Below are 17,546 nucleotides of genomic sequence, written 5' to 3'. Positions count from 1 at the left end.
AAACATTTTAGTGACTTGGCTGCTCATGTCTGTTGAATTTGTTGAGTATCAACTTCAAAACAATCATCATCACTGTCCTTATCAGTTGCACACCTGCTTAATGCTGATTTGGAGCTGATGTGGGAAAGATCTTTGTCCTTATCTGATTCAGTCTTCAACAGGAAAAGGCCAAAAATATACATCAAAAGCAAGAAATTATAGTTTATCTTAAACAAATTAAAATAAGAAATAGCCATCTTGGTTGCTCCCAAACATGTTTTAAATAAATATATCTTATTTTGCTTGAAGACAAATTGTTGACATTTTTTCCCAAATGATGATACTTTTTCGTTTCTTTTAGGAACTTATTAAAAGTGTCCTTACATAGAGGGCTTTGACTTTAAATACCTTTGGGATTAGCATATCAGTTAGCTCGTGACCATCTTGGAGCTTTGGACACACCAGCTTTTTGTCACAAGCCATTAGAAACTCGAGGCTACAAAAAATAATTAGTTGAAATTGGTGTAGTTAGGCAAACAGAAGAGTTAATTTTATATACTGTATTGAATTATATTATATATCATTATATAGTATCTGCCTTGGTGGGGTAATAGTGAGTGGCAGTTTTTTTTTTTTTAAATAAGATTGGAAACTTTGCCATTATAGAAATACAAGGTGGGCCATTTATATGGATACACCGTAATAACATGGGAATGGTTGGTGATATTAAAGTCCTGTTTGTGGCACATTAGTATATGTGAGGGGGCAAACTCCTCAAGATGGGTGGTGATGGTCACCACCATGGTGGTGGCCATTTAGAAGTCGGCCATCTTGGATACAACTTTTGTTTTTTCAATAGGAAGAGGGCCATGTGACACATCAAATTTATTGGTAATGTCACAAGAAAAACAATGGTGTGCTTGGTTTCAACATAACTTTATTCTTTCATGAGTTATTTACAAGTTTCTCTTTGTTCACAGCCATTGACATGTTGAAAAGGTTAACACGTGAGGAGCGGATCGAAATTGTGTTGATATCTGGTGAACGCAGTAACCGGGTCATTGCAGCAGATTTCAATGCAAGACACCCTACGAGACCACCCATCTCCCATGCTACAGTTAGCAAACTGCTTGCTAAGTTTCGTGAAACTGGTTCAGTGTTGGATTTGCCAAAATGTGGACGCAAGAAAACTGTCACTAATGAAGAAACATCAGTGGTTGTCCTAGCTTCATTCAGCAAGAGCCCACAAGGTAGCACTCGCCGCATGTCAGTGGAGAGTGGCATTAGTCGAACATCCCTTCGGCGGATATTAGCTACTCACAAATGGCACCCTTACAAACTCCAGCTACTGCAGCATCTCAACGAGGATGACCCAGATCGGTGCGCAGAATTTGGAGAATGGCAAAAAAAGTAGAGTAGCAGAAGATTTTGTTCAGTGATGAGGCAAACTTTTATGTGAATGGTGAAGTTAACAAAAAAAACCCACCACTATTGGTCTGATACTAACCCACATTGGATGGATCCCTTCTAGACTGTTGGAACAACAAAAGTGATGGTTTGGTGTGGTATATGGGGTACAACGATAGTGGGTCCATTCTTCATCAATGGAAACCTCAAGGCCACTGGATATTTGAAATTGCTACGTGATGCAGGAGGGGGAGATACAGGAGAGGTGGAGGAAGATCTCAGCCTGGGTGTTTATTGTCTTATGTAGTCTGGAAGATGAGTGGATGGTGGGGTGGGTGCAGTTTTCTCTGTGGTGGGGTTGGGTGGACTGTCCCGGGCTCTGTGGGGCCGGGAGGCGCTGTTGGATGGGCCTGGGCCCCCTTTCCCTGGCGGGTCGCGGAGTATGGGGGTGCCCACTGGGGTCAGCGGGGGAGCTGGCCCCACGGAGGGGTCACTTGCCCCTCCCTTCCTTCCCTCCCCATCTCCAGCTGCCTCCCCCTTCCCGCTCCACCACAACCACCCACACATGCAGGACCTTGGAGTAGGGGTATGTCACCAGGGTGCAGAGGAGGCTACCCCCCCCCCCCCCCCCCCCCCCCCCGTCCCCTTCTGGCTGCCTCTGCCTCAACTTTATCCCACAACTTAGACATTCACATTATTCACACTCTCATTACACATACATATAGGATCTTGGGGGTGGGCACGATACACGGAATCCAAAGTACCATCAGGGTGTACACCTCACCCCTGGCGTCGTTGCCCACCTCTCAATTTTAAATACACGTAGACATTGAGGGCCTAGCAGGAGGGACCATGCGCTTACCTGCTGCTCTCTGGCAGGTAGCTCCATGCCCTCCTGGGTTTTAAATGCACCTTAGAACACACATGCATCAACACTACAATGAGCGGGTGGAGGGAGGTTTGGAGTCTTCTCTCACCCCCATTCTCTGCAGCCTGCTGGAGGGGGGCTAGGAGGAGGAGTTGGCCGTCCGACTGCGGTCTGGAGTGTGGGGCCTCCCTGCTGCTGGGAAAAGGGTAACACCACCTGGGTCTGGGTGCAGTTCCCCCCTCCAGGGGCAAGGGTACCTAGACCTGGTTTGTAGAGTACGCTTGGGGAGTGTGATCGTGTGTACAGCGTCTCTTTATGTCTGTCTCCACGTTGGTTGAGTGTGGAGTAAGTGCATATGAGAGCATGAGGGTGGGAATGGATGTTTGTATCTGTGTGTGCCTGTATGTCTGTGTCTATATGTCAGGTTGGGTGTCAGACGCCACCTCTCTGGGGACATCTCAGGCCCTCCAAGGTTTGGAGGCCTATCTCCCCCTACCACCACTTCCCCTGCCAGTGGCGGACTCCCTCAGACATCGGTGCGTTGGTGGTTCTTTGTGTCCGGGGATAGACGTCCAGGTACACACCGGCTCACTCCTTGGCGACCGCTTATGGAGCCTGGGGCTCGCTCGGGCCACTTTGGAGGTGGGGTGCCCCCGGCCTCTTGGCCTGGGGCTCGGTCACTCAGGCACAGCTGGCTGCCGGCGGAGCTCACGGGCGCGTCACTGCAACCCCCCCTGGCTTCTGCTCCGCGGCTGCTGAGTGAGCCCTCATCTGGGACTCTCCTCAGCTCTTTCTGGGACAGTGGCGCGGCTGCCCCTCTGTTGGTCTTCCTTGGTCTCTTGTGTTCTGGGGGCCTCTGGATGTCTGGAATTTTGATCTCCTCCATACCTGCTTCATGCCCTGGAGGACGGGGCTGTGGCCCCCCCACACCCTCTAGCAGATCATTACATGTAGGAACCTTTAAAAAAAAAAAACAAGCGCGTCCATGCTCACAGGTGTACACACGGGTGATCACACCCACAAACTACACCCTTTTTGGCTCCTACCTCAAAGCACACTGTGTTCTGTTGATCTTATGTGCTGCACAATAATGTTTAATATTTGGTATTTACTGTCATATTCCCATATATCATTGTGATGTTGTTTATTCTATTACACTTGTTCTCTTCTGCTTGTTTTCTTTTTTCTTTCTCAGCAGGTGATCCAGGTGATTGATATATGCATTTTTTATTTCTTTTTTTTTCTCTGCCCGTTCTGTTGGTTTTTGTTTTTTGCCCTTCTCCCCCGTCCCTCTTCTCAGCTGTTTCTCTTTCCCTCTTTCTTTCTCCCCTTCTTTCCCCCAGTCAAGTCTGTCCCGTATTCAGTAAGTGAAAATAAAATAAACAATAAAAGGTGAATCAAATGGACCATTATGGCAAGGCTGGGATGGTCAATTTGGTAAAGTAAATCCGTTGGGCATCTTTCTTTGCCTTTAGACAACAATTCTGAAGGCAAAAGAGCCAAACGGGACAGGCAAAAAAAAAAAAAAAGAAATTGCTACGTGATGATGTGTTTCCCTCTCAAAACTAACTCGGGATCTCGCAAAAGTTGAATTCCAACAATGGCGGCAGCTACTTAGTTGTAATATTACTCTTTCTGGGTCACAAAATACACTTTTAAGATATTTTGAGGCGTGAATGTAGTTGTGTAAACGTCAGATACCTGCTCAGTTTACAAGACATCACATATTTACAAAAGTGCTCCGACGTTTTTGGAGATCTGACACCCACCATCTCGAAGCTAACGGGAGGTCGAGACCTACTACAGCCGGGAGGAATACCGCTTTCCCGGCACATCGTGCCTCGACCTCCCGGTCGGCTTCGAGCTGGCGGCCTCCGAAGAATGCGGCTAAAACTTTTGCGAGATCCCGAGTTTGTTTTGCAAGATCTCGCAAAAGTCCGTCATAATTCTTTTTTTTCTCCCATGTCCCCTGCGGGGCTCCGTAGTATATAAAAATTGGTGTATTTCAAAAATAAAAATATGAAGACACTTAAATTAAATTTCCTGTGGTGGGAAACTATTTTGTGCAACTTTTTTGTATTTGCAGTTTTGAGAGATAAGCCTCTTAAATTTCTCTAACTAGAAATATATGTTAAAAAAACAAAAATGATTTTTAATTTTTTTGTAGTTTATTGCACTTTTTTGCAATTTATGTAATTACTATGCACTTAATGCAGACATATTATTAAAATTTGGGCTATAATGGTTGTATTGATGTATATCAACTTGAAATGCTCCCAAAAATGGCACTACAGCATATAAAATATAATATAAGCTCTGGCGGACTTGGTTCTGTGGTAGGTCTTAAAGGGTTAAACAGCTTATGGCTGGGGTGGCTGGAGTCCTTATAACCAATAACCAATCCTATGTGTGCAGAGACTTTTATCTCATAAACTGAAAAACAATGTCAGATTTTGGTGTCATTTGAAACCTTATTATCAGTAGGAATAGACTAGTTTCCTTCATCTTTTTTTTTTTACCGATTTATATTATCTTATAAAATAACATGATCGTGGACAAATAACTTAAGAAAGTACCATTCAATATTAGTTTTAATGGATTACATTAGGTTTACACCTAATACATTTGACAGTGTCAGCCCCACAGACAGAAAGAGACAGCACTTATTTCTGAAGAGGGGCTCCAGATACATTTAATTCAAATCTTGTCAGGTGTTTGAAAAGGATTTGCCACAGGCAGTCGCTTCAAACATTTTAAATCCCCATCAGCCACAGAAACATACCTTGGATATCCTATTTCAAATATAGTCACACACAGAAAATCCCATTGAGCTAATATTGCTGCGGCAGATTATTGGTCACAGAGCTGCAGATGAGGAGACTCTTCCTATTTTATTTTCTCTTGCTCTAATTATCATTAATCACTATTAAATGGAACATTACACCCACATTTGCACCACAGTAGCTTTGTTGTGAAGGATCTTGGATTAAAATTGCATCAGAACACCAGTCATGGCTTGTTTTGAAGAAAAATATCAGTGAAGAAAAAAAAAAGCGAAATTTGGGTTTATGCTCAATTACCATTGCAGTTTATTTTGTATTAGCACAGCAGATTTTATCGGAGATGCTTCTAATTCTGTCACATTAGAAAAAAAAACATGGTGAAAAACGACAGCAAAAAGCCAATGCAGATACAAATCTAGAGTGTGATCAGCATATTTGTACATGGCAGCAAGACTTCTCCATTTGCAGGTTTCTTGATACTATACATTATCCTGTTAATCTGAAGAAGGGTCCAAGGATTAACTGAAGCTGAGATGGGGAGCATCATTTCCAGCCCAGCGCTTAGAAAGCTGTTAGTGCTAAGCACCCTTCTTTCCCATATCGACTTGCTGTCTCCATATTTCCCTATCCCTGAGGGCACCGAGCCATCATGCCATAAAGAGACTGTCATGACCCCTTGTTGTGAGTAATAGTGACCATTCATACCCTATTCATTCAGTGCAGCTTTCCACCCAGGTTTAACTGACCTAAAAATGGCCAAAGAAGCTGCTAACTCACCAAGTACTTAGAAGAGCTGCATTCAGTGGAAAGTTTTAGTGTGGTTGTTTTTTTAAAAGATTTCCCATGGAATCATGTGCAAAATTATTCTTTAATCTTTTGATATATTTCCAGTATTTATCAAACAAGCTATGGTTTGATGTTTGACTTAATGCTGGCCTTGTTTCATTGTTACTGTTGATGTATTAGGTGAATCCCATATTTTTCAGCTTTAAGCCGAAACATTATTTTTTGTTATATGTTTTTGGAAATTTTTGATGGTAATGCTTCTGCAAATGTAAGTCGTAATAATGAAATCTCTTTCTGCCATTCCTGAAATTGATTATTAAGAACTTAGCTCTGAAAAGCTAGCTCTGACAATATACATTAAATGCTTTGTGTGTTTTTCAGTGTGTGGAAGATATTAAATAGCAGTCCCTTGATGACTAAAATATAATTGTTTGCTACAGATTTCAGTGTTGTTGATAATGGAAAAGAATGGAGGAGAGGCTTGTTGTAGATGTTTGTTGTTGCCTTCAAACATGTAGTTACAGTTGTGAAAGGATGTAAACCTAAAAGTTATTGATGGCTAAACCTAATCAAACAAGGGAAAACAGTTAGTTAAAAAAATGTGAAATGTGTTTTCAGTCATCCAGATCATTGTAGTCTGAGGAGCTTGGAAAGAAAAGCGTCTGGATTTCTTTAAGTTTCCTTGAAGACGTTTCACCTCTCATCCGAGAAGCTACTTCAGTTCGAAGAGCAACTGGTGGAGCACTCTAGGCCATTTGACCTCAGTAAATCACATGATAGGGTGGGGCTAGATTTCACAATGGGTTCACCCAAAACCCTGGCTGATTGTGACGCACATCCATTTTCACACCTTGGCTCGTGTGATTAGGTAGAAGATCAATAGGGTCCATGAGGGTCCATTACCCTCTTGGGGACACTCCCATAGGGTTTAAAAATCTGGGGCTCCCCACCAATTGCTTTTAGGACTGAAGAAGCTTCTCGAATGAGAGCTGAAACATCTTAAAGAAGTCCAGACGCTTTTCTTTCCAAGCACCTTAGAAAGATGGGTTGTGAACTTACCTTACTTGACTTATAGTACTTAGAATGTTCCAATGAAGTTCTTGTGCATTGTAGGCCTTTTCCCACTCAGAACTCTAGTGTTACGGAACTACATAATATTCAGCAGAATGAAACACAGCGTTACCGCTGAATCTAAGTAACATGTTCCTGTTACATTGATAGAGGTGTTGAACTTAATAGTTAGTGTGAATTGTTTGAACAGCCCGAAGCTGCAATAAATGATGAGGTACAGTAGGCTCACACATAAAATTACCTTCTTCTGCTCTTTCTGTAACTATTTCTGTGTCTAATTACGACCTCTATTTTCTCGCTCTTTTTTCCTTCTCTATTTGGCAGACATTCTCACTTTATTATGGCCCACACTGGCCTTTTATTGCCCACCAGCAGCACACTTTGGGCAATTTGTCATTGGGAGAGTGGGGATGAGTTCTTTTGGCTGCCTCTGCCACTCTCACCTAAAAATCTAATCAGATCAGCAAAGGACTCTAATCACTTCCTCTCTTGCCTTGATTGCATTTATAGAAGTTCTGCTGTGCTGCACTCTCCCAATCAAGTATTCCATAATTACTCTCCTCTTATAATTGTTTATTTATATACCCCTGTACAGTATGCTCTTTGCCAGTGAGTGAGGAGAAGTTTATGGAGGTGAGGAGGGAAAGCCTTCGAGAAAAATCTGAAAATTATTGCCAGCCGTTTGTGCTTGAAATAAGTCATTTACCACCTTTGTATTCATGGGGTCATTGTGTATTACCACATATTGAAAAACTATAACGTAAAGGTAATACATTTTTAGGCATTCTGCCAATCTAAGAAGTAAGTGACAGATTTTTTAATACCCAAAAAAGGAGACTTTTTCTCCTGTGCTAATATTTGTCTGCTTGGATAAAATACTATGGGTATAGTTTTTTTATTATTTATGACCCAAATGCTAAGCTAATCAACCATCCACAATGCTATGGGTTAGGAGTAACTGTAACGGAACTGTAACCCCTAAAGCAAAGAAGATATTTTGTGAAAAAATAGTAAATAGTTTTTGATGCGGGCAGCACGGTGGCACGGTGGTTAGCACTGTTGCCGCACAGCAAGAAGGTCCTGAGTTCAATTCCACCATCAGGCCGGGGTCTTTCTGTGTGGAGTTTGCATGTTCTCCCCGTGTTTGCGTGGGTTCCCTCCGGGTACTCCGGCTTCCTCCCACCGTCCAAAGACATGCAGCTTGAGGGGATAGGTTAATTGGAAAATCCAAATTGCCATTGTGTGAATGTGCGAGTGAATGTGAGTGCGAATGGTTGTCTGTCCCTGTGTGTTGGCCCTGCGACAGACTGGCGACCTGTCCAGGGTGTACCCCGCCTCTCGCCCTATGACAGCTGGGATAGGCTCCAGCACCCCCCGCGACCCTGAAAAGGATAAGCGGAAGCGAATGGATGGATGGATGGATGGATGGATGGATGGATAGTTTTTGATGCATGAAGGATGATTACATTTTTTGCAATGAATGTGTATAGCTGCCAGAAGTGCAGACTTCTTGCAGTTCCTGAAATGTGCTTCTGCTTGGTAGTCTCGGGAGCTAGAGATCAGTCCGTCAGGATCTCTGCCCCTGGCCGTTGCCCAGCACACACTGCACTCAACTCCTGTGGCACCTCATGCAGGTGGTGTGCCTGTAGAAGGGTGGACCCATAATCCCCTCTTTAGGCTGTGCTGGGGCCCGTGGACATGGCCACAGGGTGTGGCACCGGTAACCCTATCCCTCCACCCCTCCACCACAATAAGTTAGCAATTCACGGAGGGGACAAAGGGTATTGTATTTTATATTGTATCGTATTTGCATAACTGGCAACCTTCCAGTTATGTTGAGCTCCCCAACCCCCTGAACCACGGTCTCCCCACCATGATGCTATTCCCAGATTTCAATGACCTCCCTTAGCTTGCAGACCACGCCAAACTACAAAGATCAGATAAGAAAAGTAGGAAACAAGACACAGGAATGGCACACAAAAGGATCGGAAGGCGTGATTTATAGATAAAAATTTTTTTATTTGTTTGTTGCATGGGTTACTTTCCTGTCAACTACAGAAATGTATTTAATTTCCCTGTCCTCTTTTGCTTTCAGTTCATTGTTAAAATCTGATACTTTTAAACCTTTTCTCTAAGAAGTGCCTATTCATGATATATTGTATATCTTTCAAATGCACATAGGTTAGGCATTTTAAATGTAAGAGTTGGAAGTTGAGCGGTTGGGTCTGCCCATGCCAAAACATCAGGCTTAAACTACCGAACAGTTGTTGTGGATGAAGCATCTGTCAGTCAAACATTAACCTCATGCTGGGAGATTGTTTAGCTTTCTCAGCAGGCTGGCCTTGGAGCAAATAATGACAGAACATCCCCGTCTCTTAATGTCCTTCATATTACTTCTGTCCTTATATACATTAAGTATACAAACTATCTGCATGTCAGCTGCTTCCATTTTAATTTACCAGAGATTTGTATTGATTTTCCCTTTTTAATCATCTGATATGCTAGCCATAAAGAAAGATTTAAGTGAATGATTGAGTATCAGTACAAGGCAACTATACATTCTTGACAAAGGTGCTCAAAGGTTTCTATTTTATAGTAACTGTTTCAAGCACCTTCATGATGTTTAAACTAAAACTATCAGACTGATGTTTTTCTTTCTGTAATTCCCTACTTCTCTTCTCTTTATGTTCCAGGTTCAGCTGATCCACTACAATCATGAGCTGTACACAAATTATACAGAAGCTGCAAAAAGCCCCAATGGACTGGTCATAGTGTCTATATTCATGAAGGTAAACCTCATACATATGTTTAATCACTGCGCGAATACAAATGTGTACTTGTATTCACTCACAGAAATGGAATTTTATCTTGACACAGAACAACTTACAGTTACTATGGCGTTCTGACTTATAGCAATAAAATCCAGTAGAATGCAAATTGCTACATTCTGAGTTTTATACATTCATACTGAATCTGGGCATAAACGCCATGTTAATTTTGACCTGGTTTAATCAGTTTTTAAGTATTACAAGCCAGTAACAATATACTTATTCAAGAATAACTTAAAGCAGTTTTCCTACTTTGACAGAATTCCATGACTTCTATGAGTGTGGAACTCACTGTCATGAGTCATGAGTGCTCCCGGAAAATTCCAAAATAAAAAAATTAAATTTATTTTTTTCACCTCAAAGTTCTACACACAATACCATATAATCACAAAGCTAAAAACATTTGTTTGACATTGTTTCAAATGCACAAAAAAAATAAAACATCTACGTAAGTTCATGTGGGTGGCTGCAGGTCAGGAGGTATAGCAAGTCATCTACTGATTGGAAGGTTGGTGATTAGATTCCTGGCTCCTCCAGTGTGCATGTCAAATATCCTTGGGCAAGATACTAACCCCCAGTTGCTGTCTGATGCTGTCTGATGCATGCATCAGAGTATGAATCTGAATGTGTGTGAATGTTAGGTAGAAAGCATAGGTGTGAATGGGTGAAGGTGGCATGTTGTATAAAGCTTGTTGAGTGCTCCAGGAGAGTAGAAAAGTGCTATATAAGAATCAGTCCATTTACCATTTATTTAAAACCTTTACAATTACACTCATATTTGAGCTCGGGTGCATTCTGTTTGATTGGAGCCCATCTATGGTAAATTTAGTTGACTGGACATGATTTGGCAAGAACTGTCTATATGAGGTCCCACATTTGATAGGATATGTGAGAGAAACAATGCCATGTTTCTCTCACATACACAGCTGGGACGAATAGAAATAATGACACAGAGAAGCAAAACTAAACACACTGAACACAAGAGACTGCCGAAACAAAACAGGAAACACTAAGACACAAATTCAACATGTGGCAAGACACATGGCTGGGAGGGAGGAACGCACATGAGAACAGAATTGACTGGAAAGACAGAGGAGGGGGCCAAAAGAGGGAAACACTGACATAATTCAGTGTACATACATGAACACACAAGAGAGGCAGGCAGGGGGAACGTGGAGTGAAACACAAGGAGGAACATGTAAACAGAAAATGGAAACAAGACAAAGGTACACACACACATGGGAAGTGAGGAACAAAACACAAGGGGAACCTCATAAACCTGATAATTAAGGAATTCAATAAATAAGGGATTATAGGAATAATAAACTGAGATCAGCAGAAAAATCCGAAACAATAACATGAATAAATTCAGGACTGTGAAACATGAATCATAATAACACAAAAACGCTCAATAAAACAAAATAAACTCCAAAAGCTGTGTCCAACACCCAGCAAAACTTTGCTTGACAGTGTGTTTTCATTTTAGTTATGGAGGTCAGAGTAAAGGATGGACTTGAAGCCATTAGCTGAACAAAAATCTGATTTTCATGAGTTCATGTCAGGCAAGGTTAGACAAAAAAATAAATCTTTGATTTTTACCATACCTAGTATTCTAGGAATTATCTCAGTACTAGACAACTGGAGGACAGGCTTTTGAACAGGCATGTAGCCAGAAACTGAGACTTACTATACCAGTAACAGCCTTTTTCCCCAGCCACAAGGAAAGTGAATGTTTGTTTGTTTTGTCTTTAGCAATTTGTGTTTCCAGAGCAATTCATCCAGGTAAGTTTATATGGTACTGTCCTAGCATATTCCTTCATTATTCTTGTTTTGACAATTAGCTGTACACCTACTCTGGATATCTGCTCCGTAATAGCATAAGTGCCTAAATGACTGCAAAGCTGCTGTAAGAAATGTCATCTTACGGCTTAGCTGTTTCTCCAAGCACGCACTGATGATGAGGACACTTTAAAATGTTTCACAACTGTTTACCTACAGAAAATAGTGAGTTGCTTGTCAATTGAATATCAGTTCCACTTTCATCAGCATGCAAATTCAGCAGTGTGTGAGACTGGGCCACAAGATGAAACTCAATATCACAACATGAGTAAGAATATGTGGATGTATGTATACAATAATCAAATAACAAAGGAAGCAAAATCATAGTAAAAATGTGTGGAAAATGCAAACTAAAAACAAACAAACATCGGGGGTTTCAGTAGCCTATCCTCATTTTCATATACTTCTTAAGCAAAAAGAAAATCACAAGGTTATGTCTTTGTTTTAAATAAGAGCTATACATGGAATCCATTACCTAACCCAGTAGTAAAACTCACAGGGGTCAAACTGGCCCAGCAGTGTTTCCGTCTATTGTGGATCCACAGAATTAACAACTTGGCTCAGAAACTGATTGTCTCCTTCTTCCACTCTTCTACTGAGTGTGCGTCGACCTAAAGCATGTCTGCATGGTTTGCCATCTGCTTCTCAGCAGAGTGAAGTGCACTCATAAGGGCCATTTCCACTGCCCAGAAAATTATCCATTACCCACTTGCCTCCCATGAAGACATTTACAACTCCTGCTACCTCAACAGAGGCAGACTTCAGTTCAAGTTCTGCTGTCATTAGAGCACAGTGTTTGAGACTTTTTTAATAGTCTCCTAAAAAGGTGATAGATTAAAAAAATACACTCATTATACTTGGAAGTACTGTCCCAAATAGATTAAATTTTGTTTAATCATACAAGAGCAGAGCTCTCAACTCATTATGTGACCATTTAACCTCACTCTTTTGACCCTCTTTTTTCCTTTTCTCTTTTTTCTAGATTGCTGAGACCTCGAACTCATTCCTGAATCGAATGCTGAACAGAGACACCATCACAAGAATAACATATAAAAGTAGGTGGTTGTGTGTAATAAGTTGTTAAAGCACCAATCATAAATTGGCCAAGCAGCATGCTCTGCATAGTGCTCCAAGTGGATCACAGTTCATGTGGTTTGCATGGTTGGGTTGGATAGAACCTGTCCAGTGTCATCATCCTCAGCACAGAGGGGAGCCCTCAGGACTGTGTTCTGAACCCTCTACTTTTCACCCTGTTGATACGTAACTGCATCCCCAGGGTTGCTACCCATCACATCGTGAAGTTTGTGGATGACACAGTACATGGTGGGCTGGTCAGAATCAACAACCTGAATATCGATAAAGCTCGGGAGGTCATTGTCAACATCAGAACCAACCCAGCCACGTCCCACTTCTCATCAACAACACAGCTGTGGAGGTGGTCAGTAGCACCTAGTTACTGGGGCTGTACATCACGGATAACCTCATGTGGTCTGTGAACACCATGTCACTGGGGGTGGGGGTGTTGTTGGGTGGCAGAGGTGGATCTTTTGGGTCCACTAGGAGGAGCAGCAAAAAAGCATGGATTTTAACAGCTGTCAAAACTCTGTCAGATATGCTGTTTCGCACACACTGACTCACAGAAACACACATACAGATGCTGTCACACACCACCCACTCATACCCATGAGTCCTTAGGCATATCCCTCTCACAGCCAATAATGCTACCAGCCCAGCGTTTTTCTGTTTTTCTTCCCAAAAGCACAGATTTACACTCAGGTGTATATGAAGATACATATACATTAAAAATCCACACCATCAAATATCAGTGTAGGTGGAGTGGCCTAAAGTGCTTTTTATTTTTTCACAGCTCCTATTCCTTTGATGCATCAGTTAGTATTTAGTAGTGATGCAGCTGATTCAACATTAAAGCTGCAGCAGCCCACCACTGTGACCTCAGCACAATCAGTAGCCCATTTGTCATGAGAGGACAAGTAGACAGCAAGTTATAGCGAATGGAGGGGGAGAAAGAGAGGAAGAGGAAGTTGTAGTCTGTCCAATTAGCATCCTGACAGTGGAGACAGTTTGAATAAAAGAGGTTTTGTGTTGCCACACCAACAAGCTGTCATTCACAGAACAGCAAATGAAAGAAGTGAGAAAAAATGAAAGAGTTGTAATGATAACCAGACTCCGTATGAGAAGTGACTCAAATTACAGCTTATTTGTTACACCAGTGTATTTCACTGTTTACTACTCAATTGGAGTACACAGATTTATGCCATCCACTGTATTTGTTCTACAATTGCAGTTGAGTTAGAGTACCCTAGTAAGTTTCTGTATGAATGAAAATATCAGCTCAGCAATTTATGTTAAATACTGAATTTTATAACCATCCATCCATCCATCTTCATCCACTTTATCCGGGGCCGGGTCGCGGGGGCAGCAGCCTAAGCAAAGAGGCCCAGACCTCCCTCTCCCCAGCCACCTCCTCCAGCTTATCCGGGGGAATACCAAGGCGTTCCCAGGCCAGCCGAGAGATATAATCTCTCCAGCGTGTCCTGGGTCTGCCCCGGGGCCTCCTCCCGGTGGGACATGCCTGGAACACCTCACCCAGGAGGCACCCAGGGGGCATCCTTGTCAGATGCCCAAACCACCTCAGCTGGCTCCTTTCGATGTGGAGCAGCAGCTGCTCTACTCTGAGCCCCTCCCGGATGGCCGAACTTCTCACCCTATCTCTAAGGGAGAGGCCAGCCACCCTTCGGAGGAAGCTCATTTCTGCCGCTTGTATCCGCGATCTCGTTCTTTCGGTCACTACCCACAGCTCGTGGCCATAGGTGAGGGTAGGGACGTAGATCGACCGGTAAATTGAGAGCTTCGCTTTTACACTCAGCTCCCTCTTCACCACGACGGACCGGTGCAGCGTCTGCATTACTGCAGCTGCAGCCCCGATCTGTCTGTCGATCTCCGGCTCCTTTCTCCCATCACTCGCGAACAAGACCCCGAGATACTTGAACTCCTCCACTTGGGGCAGGAACTCATCCCCGACCCGGAGTGGGCACTCCACCCTTTTCCGGCTGAGAAACCAGTTTCATTAAAATCATACACTGACTCATTTTTAGAGCTATGGCCAAAACAAAACAACCTGCAAGCTTTAATAAAAACTGAAGCAAATGCAGATGTGCCATAAACCTACATAATGACCAACATGTGGCTAATCCTCTAGTTGCAAAAAGTCTTCAGGCTGTATAGAAGCATATGGGAAACTCAGTAGAAACTTTAGTTTGAATCACTAATGTTAGGTCATACTAAATACAACATTTTGTGAATTATAGTCCCTGTTAGAGTAAGGAAATGCTCACTGACTAATAATCTGTCAATCACAAGTTTTTTGCCAACTTGGAGGACTGGATTTAGATTCCAAACATCAAGAAGAAAAATGTGGAGCTCAAAGATTTCATTAAGCATTAACCAATTAGCGATGTCACAGTGACTATGTGCATCCTTTATATACAGTCACATTTACGTTGCATGGTACTCTAACAATTGTGCTGTATGAATCAGTCTCCATAAAGATATACACCAGAGAGTTGTGCATGTCTCTAAATAATGGAGTGCTGCTTCTCCTTGGTCAGGTTGGTTGAATTTGGTGCCAGTGTCCAACTCCCAGATCTGATTACTTTCTGAATATCTAAAAACATTTGGACAATGATTTAGCTCTCACATATCTTTCCCTTATAATACTACCACTTATTTAAAGTCAAACAAAAAACACGTGACTGAAAACTTTCAGCACTGATTACAGAATTACAGCCATTTTTTGACATAGTTCCCCATTTTTAAAGACTCAAAAATAATTGGACAAACTAGCATAACTGCAAATAAAATGATTGCTTTACTGCTTGGAAGAAAATCACAGTATATGATAATCTTTTAGTAATTTGTTTACAAATCCATTAATTTTTACATGTGGAATACAATTTTTGTACAACTACATTTCCAGTGTCTTCCGATGAAACATTAGAGATCTCATTTTGTTTCGGTTTTCTGCCTTTTTACCCTGCAGATGATGCATATCTACTGAATGGCCTGAACATAGAGGAGATTTATCCAGAAACAAGTAGTTTTATCACATATGATGGATCGATGACCATCCCTCCATGTTTTGAGACTGCCACGTGGATCTTGATGAACAAGCCAGTGTATCTCACACGGATGCAGGTGAGCCTCATCCACCAGCACAGACCTGAAACAAAGCTCCCAGAATACACTGGGGCTTACCTGTCTCAGATCAGGATTCTCTCTCAAAAAATTACTCTGTGAAATATGTCTACTCACATTGAGGCTTTTCCTCCAAAATCTCTCCTCCTGTGTGTAATCTTCTACTCAGACCTTGCTGGAAATTAATGCAGTGAATAAAAAAGGCTGGCTCACATTTCCATGATACTTTAGCCAATTTTGCTTCTCTTCCCTCCCCCTCTTTCTCACTCTCTCTCTCTCTGTCTTGATGTTAGATGCACTCCTTGCGGCTGCTGAGCCAGAACCAGCCCTCTCAGATCTTTCTAAGCATGAGTGACAACGTTCGTCCTGTGCAGCCTCTAAACAACCGCTGCATCCGCACCAATATTAACTTCAGCATGCAGGGCAAAGACTGCCCAAACAACAGGGCCCAGAAGCTCCAGTACCGAGGTAAAAACTACTTCTACAAATGGCTGGTTTGGGTAACTTTCTCAGTGTCTGACATTTAAACAATATTTACTTACAGATATTGTGATATCTGTCCTTTCATAAGATCGCACAATTTGGTTATAACATTTGTTTTTGTGCACACAACAGAGCAATTATACAAAAACAAATATATAAAATAGGCAAGTCATATTTCTGTAAAAAAAACAAATCTTTTGAACCCGAAAAAAATACAAAGATGCTGCCGTTATTTTTCTTAGTGGTCATACTAGACTGCTCCTTTACTGAATGTGCTACACTAGGCAACTACTAACAAAAAATGCTAGGAAAGCTTTAAGAAATGTACATTATATGAACAAAAGTACAGAATCTTTTACACTTGACACCTATAGAAGCTAAAAACAACAACAAGCACATCAAAAACATAGTTTTGTTGTACATGTACAATCACAAGAAATGACTATTCTATTCTTATGTTGTATTAAATTGTTTTCAAAATGGCAACAGAGTTTCAAAGTATTTCTCAATTCTGGGCTTACACATTACCAGCCTGGAACTAGGTCCAGATTACAGCAATTATCTTAGTGAATAAACCATTCATTTTGATAAAATGATCCCCACAAATAAGAAACGAGATCATCTTCTTCTTTCAGCTGATTGCACAGGTCATCACAGTGGACTCACAACACAAGCATTCTCTTCTGAAACACTGACTCTCCTTCACTACGTCTATGAATCTTATCTGTCATCATCCTCTTTTCCTCCTTCCTGCCAGCAGCATATTAAACATCTTTTGCCCAGCACATCCACAATCCATCCACTGCACATATAGACTATCTCAGCCTTTCCTCCTTAACTTTGTCTCCAAAACGCTGAACGTTGCCCCTCCGACATGCCTGATTCTAATCAGTCCTTTCTGGTCAGTCACAATCAAAATCTTAACTCTACCACCTCCAGCTTTGATTCCTGCCTTTTTGTTACTGCCACAGCTGCCAAACTAGAACATGATAGCAGGTCTCACTACCATCTTGTAAAGCTTCCCTATCATTTTTGTTGCTATCTTCCTGTCACAAATCACCCGTGACACTCATCTCCGCCCACCCGCTCTCTTTTTCACCTCTCTTGTGTATTGTCTGTTGCTTTGTATAACTGACCTCCTTGCAATTTTGCAACTGTCTCCCTCTCATTTACACACATGTATTCCTTCTTGCTTCTCCAGGCTTTAATTCTTTTTCTCTCCAGGCTCTCTCCCACCTGCTGCCAACTCTCACTACAGATCACAATGTTTTCTGCAAACATTATAGT

The 17,546-nt window shown here is 42.0% G+C and overlaps 1 protein-coding gene across 1 annotated transcript in view; it reads left to right on the top strand.

The window, feature by feature from the left end:
- Positions 1–17,546, top strand: part of ca10a (carbonic anhydrase Xa) — a 317,698-nt gene that overhangs the window by 294,309 nt on the left and 5,843 nt on the right. Inside the window, exons 5-8 of the mRNA XM_082544866.1 lie at positions 9,588–9,683; positions 12,544–12,616; positions 15,622–15,776; positions 16,070–16,244. Of these exons, the coding sequence (XP_082400992.1) occupies positions 9,588–9,683; positions 12,544–12,616; positions 15,622–15,776; positions 16,070–16,244 (499 nt within the window). The remainder of the gene's footprint in view (positions 1–9,587; positions 9,684–12,543; positions 12,617–15,621; positions 15,777–16,069; positions 16,245–17,546) is intronic.

The sequence above is a fragment of the Aulonocara stuartgranti genome (assembly GCF_965226115.1).
Source record: "Aulonocara stuartgranti genome assembly, chromosome: 8".
NCBI classification, from domain to species: Eukaryota; Metazoa; Chordata; class Actinopteri; order Cichliformes; family Cichlidae; genus Aulonocara; species Aulonocara stuartgranti.
This window is presented reverse-complemented; position numbering and strand designations above follow the sequence as displayed.